General features: G+C 42.9%; 1 protein-coding gene across 2 annotated transcripts in view; it reads right to left on the bottom strand.

The window, feature by feature from the left end:
* LOC111868090 (voltage-dependent T-type calcium channel subunit alpha-1H) overlaps nt 1-8,987 on the bottom strand; it is a 137,321-nt gene that overhangs the window by 62,894 nt on the left and 65,440 nt on the right. Inside the window, exons 8-14 of one of the 2 annotated variants that reach the window (XM_033752931.1) lie at nt 8,738-8,916; nt 6,986-7,317; nt 6,302-6,532; nt 4,096-4,246; nt 2,848-3,164; nt 2,251-2,402; nt 4-207 (exon numbers count right to left, since the gene is read on the bottom strand). In XM_033752931.1, the coding sequence (XP_033608822.1) occupies nt 4-207; nt 2,251-2,402; nt 2,848-3,164; nt 4,096-4,246; nt 6,302-6,532; nt 6,986-7,317; nt 8,738-8,916 (1,566 nt within the window). The remainder of the gene's footprint in view (nt 1-3; nt 208-2,250; nt 2,403-2,847; nt 3,165-4,095; nt 4,247-6,301; nt 6,533-6,985; nt 7,318-8,737; nt 8,917-8,987) is intronic. The other variant, XM_023858475.2, reaches the window with a different exon arrangement.

The following is an 8,987-nucleotide window of genomic DNA, read 5'->3' as shown; positions in this document are numbered from 1 at the left end:
TACCTGAATATGAAAATGAAGAGAATGAGAAGTGAGAAGAACACGGCAACATTGTCCATTGTCCGCAGCATTACGAAGAGTTGACGGCGAAGATTTGGCATGAAACGCACTAACTTGAGGATTCGTAACAGTCGAAATGTTCGTAGGACACTCAGACCAGAGCTCCCTTCCCCATCACCAAGGTAGGTCTGGCACATTTCAATCACACTGCATGATATGGAGAAACAGATGTGTGTAACATCAGATACAGAACAAGGCAACAGATGTTTTAACAGACTTAATATCATTATCAGGATTAAAAAAGTAAAGGTACCCCTGTAACAGGCCGTGGAGGCCCATAGGGTTGTGAGACATCGGGAAGATTCCTGGTACTCATTTGTGTTAGAGGCTGAGTCGACCCCATGGCCATAGTGCGGCTGGAAGGATTAGGTAAATTGAAAAAATTCACCTCTTCGGGATTTGATCCTGCAACCTTCCGGCTTGTACCATAGTGCCTCAACCAACTTCGCTACCGTATGCCCCTTCATTATCAGGATTATGGTACAAAGAAAAAGGGCCATACCATAGCTCAAGCAGTTAATCGCTGGCTTCCCACCGCTGCGACCCACTTTCGATCCCGGGCCGCTACGGTGGGAAGCTAGCGACTAACCCCTTGAGCTATGGCGTGGCCCTTACGAGGGACTTAGTCCCACCCCACTAGCAATAAAAAAAATGGTACAAAAATAAACGAGAATGCGATGCCTCGGAAATGTCTGTACCTTTCTACCAGACTACACGGAATCACATCTCAGAAGGCATTACTCATCATATTCACCATTATGAGAATCTGGTCATACAGCTATTTTGTTCTTAAACCTTATGTTCAGGTAATATTAGTTGCTAACCCCACACTCTAGCAAGCTGGACTCGTGTGCACATGGTCATGTGACTGAATCCTCACTCTTTGAAACTGTGAATATGGGACTGAAGATTTAGGCTGTGGATTTCTGGGTTGTGACATTCTGAAATGTGGTTGGTGGGTCGAAATATTGTGCAGGAGCATACCGTCTGCAACATGTAATGAATGTATAATAGATTATTATTTATGATTACAGTCATTTTTTAATTTCTTTTATTAGTGATTATTGTTATTATATTTTCTTGAGTGAAATTATTACTTAAGTGAGACATTTTCTATATTAAATATGTGCGAAAACATAACCTCAAAGATTCACACTGTTGCCATGATTGCAACAGTTGACTTGCAAGCAATATTTTATACTTAATGTGTAGGAATCTTTATGCAGCATCTTTGTACTAAATTCAACATGCCTAGCACGTGGTCCATTAATTACCGATGTGAAACAAAGCACAAATAACTGCTTACAAAAATTACTTCAACAAATATTGCACATTTTTCGACTATATAATAGCGTACATAATTTCAAGATCCTATAACAAGCGGCACAATATTCATGCCAAGTTTCATGAAAATCAGTCAAGTGCTTCCACAGTTAAAGAGGGAACACACATATATAACATAGTGACCTCGTTAGCTTTTGTTTTTCCTTAATGAAAGTAAGTTAAGAAACTAAAAGTCTGGGGGCAGACAAGAGGAATGAGCTGACTGTACATCAGGCCTGGACACGCTCAGTAGAAAGTCATCCTCTAACCCAATGGCTCTCTGCTGTTAATGGCTGAGCATCTGATTACATATTGCTACATAGCGTGGACTGCCTGCATGCAGGACTTCTCTTTGGAGTTCATTACGCACTGCAGGTATTCAGAAACTCCTCTTACCTGATGGTTAACTATGAAGTATAACTCTCAGGCGCTTCCATGTCAATTCTGTGAAGGTTACATTTATTTGGGAACCTTTCTGTGCTATTTTTATGTACGGAGGAGGAAGAAAGAATTTATTAATGAACTTAACGATGACATTGACAACAATAATAAAATCCTTATAATTTATTTCATTGCTTGTCAACTGGGATGGACTATAATAGGCAGGCACTCAGAATACATAATGAATAAAAAATAAATAAATACAAAATGAGTGATAATTACAATAATAAGACAAAGTGAAACAGTACTTACAACACTGGCATCAACAATTCTAAGTCTGATAAGAAAAGGACTTCATAAATATTCAAAAACATTTAACATATTTTGTTTTTTGCAACATTTTTGCAAAAATGCTGTTAACATATTGGATCGAATGGCTAAAGTGGGGGAAAAATGGTATATTGTAATTGTGACTCCAGTGCTTACCTTAAGACAACAATCACACCATCGAAAACGTTAAACCCGTTGCTAACGTAACAAAATGGACCCTCAGCAATAATCTTGAGCACCATTTCAACTGCAAATATTGCAGAAAACACGATGTTGCTGATTTCCACTATCACAGTAAGTCCTTCCGGCTGGAAAATCGAAGAGGAAAGATTTGTTATACAGTGAAGCATGTTTTCCAACAAAACATCAACATGAAACTGTGCAGTCTGTTGTTAGCCAAGCAGAGTGCTGCTTGCTACATGCTTCTTGCTTGGCTATTCATCTACCCTAAAGTTGAAGATGCCATGTTCCTCTGAAACGTCGATTTGCATTCAGTAGACTATATGGCGTTATATCCCAGAAGAGAGAACTCTTCATAACCATCGCTGGGAGAACATCAGCTCCTACGTAAACTTAAAAATATTTTGTTCTTCATCATCATTAAGAATTCAGATCTTTCAACAAGGTTTGGAGTACAGGGTTTAGACTTTTATATTCTGGGCTGTTGTGACCATATTCTTCAACCCCTCCCTTTCAAATACTCATATCAGATGTAACATTGTTACTGCTGTCTGTGGTTGTGATGGAACTTACCTGGTTATGATACTCGATGCCCATACTGAGCGTGTTGATGAGGATCGCGAGGAGTATTCCTTGCTGGAAGTACTTGTGCTCCACCACAGCCTTGATGACTCGACGGATACCCCTCAGACAGGAGCAACAACAGGAAGATACCCATCTCCAGGGAACTCTGCCATCATGATGCCTGTGGTGCCTCTTGGAGCCTCCACTCCCCTCCAGTATCATGGCCCAGTCTCCACTGCAGGGCTGTTCGTTACAACAGAACTCATGATCTGGGCTGTTGCACCACCGGTGAGGGCCTCCCTGGTCATCTGCCAGGGCGTCCAGACCTAGGAAATACGCAAAATGTTGAATCTGTCCAGGAAGGTCATAGACTGTCACACTTTTCTGTTTTCACGTTTTCATGACAGTCAGGAAAAGGCTGTTCTCATTGGGTGATCATCATTCATGTATTCAGCAGGAATGCTTTTCGCTTCTCTATCCTGAGGGTTTTAGCGGTTTTATCAGTTCCTCCAAGAAAAAGACAGGATTGCACTTTAAACTGGGCCATGAATTTTTTCTTCTAAATCATACCAAATTCGTTATTCGCTGTCATCAAATTATTTGATGCTACATAGTCCGAGTTATTGAATAAATGACAAATAAATATTATTCATATTAAGAGTATAATGATAGGCAGTTCAGTGCCACTTGTCCCGTCTGATCTCCTGTATTCACATTAAGGTATAACTCTCCCTATGCTTAATTAAGCACCATGCCATGAAGATATCGTATATTGGGGAGCTGAAGTATAACTCCATACATTCTTAACTAGTATACTACACTCAGATGGGTGTCAGTTTTACATCCTGGTTGCTTTACACTCAGGAAAAGAGCCCCCCTATACCCACCGGATAGAAGGCCGTGTAAATTCTGCAATGATTAATTTAAAAATATTGATAGCCCCTCCACACACGTTTAAGGAAAGCAGGTGTTCTATATTCTAGTTTGAATTATTTCCATGTAATACAGGACGTTCAATCAAGGAGGAAACTTCGCAATACCGCTGACCGGGCCCAACATTCCTCACAGATTGCTGCTGTAACTGTAACGGCGCGCGTTTATCAGCGCTAATGACTCATTCTGCTATCAGCAGTTACAGCAGCAATCTGTGAGAAATGTTGGGCCGGGTCAGCGGTGTTGCGAAGTTTCCTCCTTAATTGAACGTACTGTACTAACCTGATAGCGGACGTTTAAGAAGAATTTCTTGCTGTAACTTACCACCTTTGCTGAATGATGAAAAGAAGGAGCCAAGCCCAAGCTGGCCAGTGGGCAGTGCTGCACTGAGGGCCCCACTCAGGGCCAGCAGTTCCTGGCAGGTCATGGCTTCAGTGCTCATCATGCTGCCTGTCACCCCACCGCATTCCACTATCTGCAGTTAGACAGGGCACATCTGTAGCCGGTCTCTGACAGGTCTCAGCCTCATCATAATTCATAAGCAGTTCCAGATTGTGTGATCTTCAATGCAAGTGAATAATGAAGAAGTGTACAAGGCAGTGGTTGTGGCCAAACTGAAGGGAATACTCCAGAACTTTTAAGCTTAACTCTATTTATTCAGGTCCATCACACTGCTAAATTATTATAGAATAATTGATAACACCGGCCAAAGTCATTCAGTTTGTAGATATTTATTGCCTCGCCTGACCATCTTCAGAAGGCATACAATCAACAGGTTTAAGAACTAATTTTACAAAGATCATAATATATATTTAGAAAAGATAATGATAAAGTTGCCTCTGTGCTTAACTGATTAAGCCCTACGCCATGGAGGTGTATGGGGAAATGGATGTATAGACCCACGTTTTCTTGACCTTGGCACTAGATGGAGGTGAGCGGTCAGCTTCACGCCACGGCCGCTTTATCCCCGGTGAAAGAGCCCCCTGTACCCATTTGATAGGAGGCTAGGTGGGCCCTAGAACCGGTCTGGATGACATGTAGAAGTGAAAATTCTTGCCCGCACTGGGACTCAAACTCCGACCCCTCGGTCGTTCAGCCAATAGTCAGTCGTTATACAGACTCAGCCATCCCGGTTCTCACGTATTTAGAAGCTATTATGTAAAATTATTTAAGGTTCAAGATCTTGAATAGTAGACATTAATAAGATTTTTAATCTAAATAATTGTAAATGAGTTTTATATAACAGCTTCTAAATATGCGTTATGAGCTTTGTAATAGCAGTTCCTAAACACGCTGAACTGATGCCTCCTGAAGACGGTCACTGCTGACCGAAGCACGTGAGGCAACGAGCATGTACAGATTGAAGCACACTGGATGGCGTTATTAATTAATCTACAATTCCAAAATTTATTTGGAAGTGCTCATAAAAGCTAGACAAGCCTGTCACAACTGGTTGCAGGTTGAATTCGAACCCAGATCCTTCAGAATATGAAGCAGGAGTACTGCCATCTAGAATGTGCTGTTTGATGCCTCACAATTTGTTTTGCAGTCTACATGGTATCACATCTCAGAGAACAGTATTATTTCTTGTAACATTCATTTGTGCCCTTTTGGGTTATGACATTGTGTGGTCTGATAAGAGATTACCATCGCCCGTTGTACAAGTTCTTTCAGACCATACTGTTTCGGCAGCAGATTCCGTTACATTCATCAGGCGGAACGGTGAAGCAGAAAATCCTGTTCTAAAAACGCATGATGGTCTAGTAATAATGTGCACTGAATTGTGTTTTGGCGGTTATTAATAAATGTTTTTCAGGAGCTCTGTTTCATTGGGCCCTTTTTTTTTAATTCGCTTAGTTGGGGGTGGGGTCCAACTGGGCCCACTCGGCACGGCGGCCACTGATTGGCCTATTGTAGCCTGCCCCGGGTGATTATGATGATGGAGAATTTGGTGGAATGAAAACTGGCAGGGGAAACCGAAGTACTCTGAGAAAACCTGCCCCAGCGCCACTTTGTCCACCACAAATCCCACTTGACCAGACCCGGGATCGGGAAGACAGCGACTAACGGCTTGAGCTAGGGCGCGACCTTCATTGGGCCCTTAGGCAGGGGTAGTATGAACATACTAATTACGGAAAATGTCATTTACAGCATTGGGTCCTACACCCCTTCACTCTCTGGCTTCCCTGATGTGAAGACAAATTTTTGAGGCCCCCAGACCTATAAAAATAATTTTGAATATGATTTACGACTATAAAAAATGACTTATTTTAGTAAAGAACCGTAACTAGGCCCACATCTATGAAGCACAATTTCTATATTTTTAAATTTATGTCGCATTTCCTTACAGCTTTTCTTGTATTATAATTAGATATTTTTGGCAGCCTATGGTTGGAAGCTTCATTGCTTTCATTTTGGAAAATGCTGACCTACAGAAGAGAAGTATTGTGTCAGGTGTGTGTGGGGTTCACGTGTTGAGAACCCCCCCCAGTCCACCCTCACACACAGGCTGCGCGTCGGGTGTACCAACCTGTTGCTGGGTTCCTATCTGCTGGCCAGTTCCCGTACTTCCCAATACTGGCCACAGATTGTCGTCTCCAGTCTGGGTCATTTTTTCACTGGAACACACATTTCTCGTTGTCTCCCCACTGCTGGCGCCCCCCCCTCCGTGGAACAGCACAACGTCACTGAACATGACGCTGCTTGGCCTTCTCTGCTGATTGCTGTTCCCAGTTGCACTCAGCAGGTTCTGACTGCTTACCTGGAAACAGGTCACAGCGCCCTTCTGTGCAAACATGGCCATGAACACACAGTGGAAGAAGTCTGGCGGCTTTCCTCATTTTTGTTTCACAAAACTGCAAGACTTATGGAAAAATATACAGCGCATGAAACTTGTCTTCTGTTTATCTCTACTTCTGTTGAGATGCAGAACCTGAATATTCGTTACAGTGTTGCAAGGGTCAGTCACTGGACACTGTGCATGACTGCAGCCAACATCCTCACATCTTACATCTTTAAATTGTACTTTAATATTATCCTTCCATTCATGCCTAGGTCTTCCAAGTATAGTCTCTTTCCTTCATATTTTCTGAATAACACTGTACGAGTATGCAGTTCCCACATTCCCACATATGTCCAGCCCATAATATTTTGTGAAGAGCATAAATCATGAACTCCTGATTATTATGTTATGCCTAAGTATAGGGGCACTGACCTCACTTCCGCTTGCCGGGTCTCCCAGTCCGTTGGACGAGGATGGAACTCGAAGAAGTCTGCCTGTAAGTCTCTTAGGGCTCGCAGTGGGGTCTATATCAGTGACCTCTGGGCTTGCTCTTGGGGCACCCGTTGGGCCACTTCCTCCATTATTGGCTGTGTCATTTGTGACTGTTGTTATTATGGTCGGAAGAGGTCCTTCTGGGTATGAAGTCATGACTGCAGTCGAAGAAGCCACGTCTCTGGTAGGATTTGGTGCATGACAGCCATGGTGATTGTGGTGATGATGGTGCAGATGATGATGGTGATGATGTAGGTGGCCATGGACAACACCTAAAATGTACCAGCATATCTATTGGCCGTCCAATGCAGTAGGACTTGATGGTCGGTTGGGTTGGACATGAGATCTCAAACATAATAATAATTATTCTTGCTACACAGAATTCACCTGCCATACACAAAATTTCCTAGCATTCTGAGCACATGCTTGTTATTAATGTTGCACCAAAATCACATTTGCGCTAGCAGGACTCAAACCAAAGGTTACATTTTCTGAGATATAGCACTGTCTGTTCTGATACGAGGCAATCTACATTTCAGAGGAACAAGTTGCATCCATCTTCAAGCCCTCTCTGTAACTACGGCTGTGTTAACTTCAAATCATAGGGAACTAAAACTGTTTTATATAATATTATTAAAAAAGTAAAGCTATCCCTGTAACAGGCCGTGGAGGCCCATAGGGTTGTGAGATGTTGAGGTTCCCACATTTTCTAGACAATCGGCTCAAAGATGGCGGCAAGGTTGTCAGCCTTACGCGCCGGCCGCCCTTTATCCCCAAGAATATTCCTGGTACTCATTTCTGTTAGAGGCTGAGTCGATCCCAGGACCATAGTGCGGCTGGAAGGATTATGTCAATTGAAAAAAATCCAATGAACTCATCGGGAATTGAACCCGCGACCTTCCGGCTTGTAGCATAATGCCTGAACCAACTACGCTACCGCGTGCCCCTTTAATAAACACAACGCTGAAGAATGCATTCACGGGCGCAGTTCTGCGACGTTTCCTAGCAAATATGCCGAGTACATTCAGAATAAACAGGGTGTTATAATGGAGGAAAAAGTGCAACACTGATCTGTTGAAACGGAAGTAGAGACCATTGAGTGGGCTAATAGGTCATTGAATGTATTAAGGTATTTTGTGTTTATGGCTGGCTGTTTAATGTAATGACCGACATAGGATTAGGGGATTATGGAGTGGCAGATTGGTTGTTATGTGTATGCAGATATATGCAGATAGGAGGTGGCTGCAGGGCCGACAGCAGATGGAGTCCGCATGCAAATGCAAGGGAACCGAGAGGGATCCAGTGACTACAAATGGCTCCAGGGTAATCAAATCAAGGAGGGTGAAATGTCGCACGCAGAAGGGAGGTGAAGACTGCAAACGGTATTATGGTAACAAAATGTGAATGGACAAATCGTCTTAATAGATCTAGTTACAGATGGGAGGAAAATATTAAGTTAAAAACGTAAAGTTGCTGTTCTTAAATACACGTACCATGCCATGAAGCCGTATAGGGAATAAAAGTTCGAGCAGATTCAGTACATTACATGATCTCACCCTGAAGATGGAAGCAGAATATTCCTGCAAAACGTCGATATCCGCCTGTAAGACTAAATGGTTTCATAACACAGAAGAACCACGATTGAACAGTCACCACAGAGAAAATTGTTAAGTTGGTACAAGTTGAATTTACCGCTACCGTTGCTTCCGTTGGTACCCCTGTACTGGTGGAGCGTGATGGCGCCCATCACTGGGGTAGTGGCCCCATCTCCTGCCTGTTTCTGTTCTCTCAGCTGCTGTCTCCTGTACTTGTATAAGCGGTACTTCTTAAGCAGTCGCCTCTTGCTCCGCCTCCAAAGGTGAGCCACGTATCTGAAACAAGGGACCGCACGTCTCAGAATAAACCCACGGCCGAGACGTGATGAAGCAGTCCACATATTCAC

The sequence above is a fragment of the Cryptotermes secundus genome, unplaced genomic scaffold (genome assembly GCF_002891405.2).
Source record: "Cryptotermes secundus unplaced genomic scaffold, Csec_1.0 scaffold1361, whole genome shotgun sequence".
Taxonomy (NCBI): domain Eukaryota; kingdom Metazoa; phylum Arthropoda; class Insecta; order Blattodea; family Kalotermitidae; genus Cryptotermes; species Cryptotermes secundus.
This window is presented reverse-complemented; position numbering and strand designations above follow the sequence as displayed.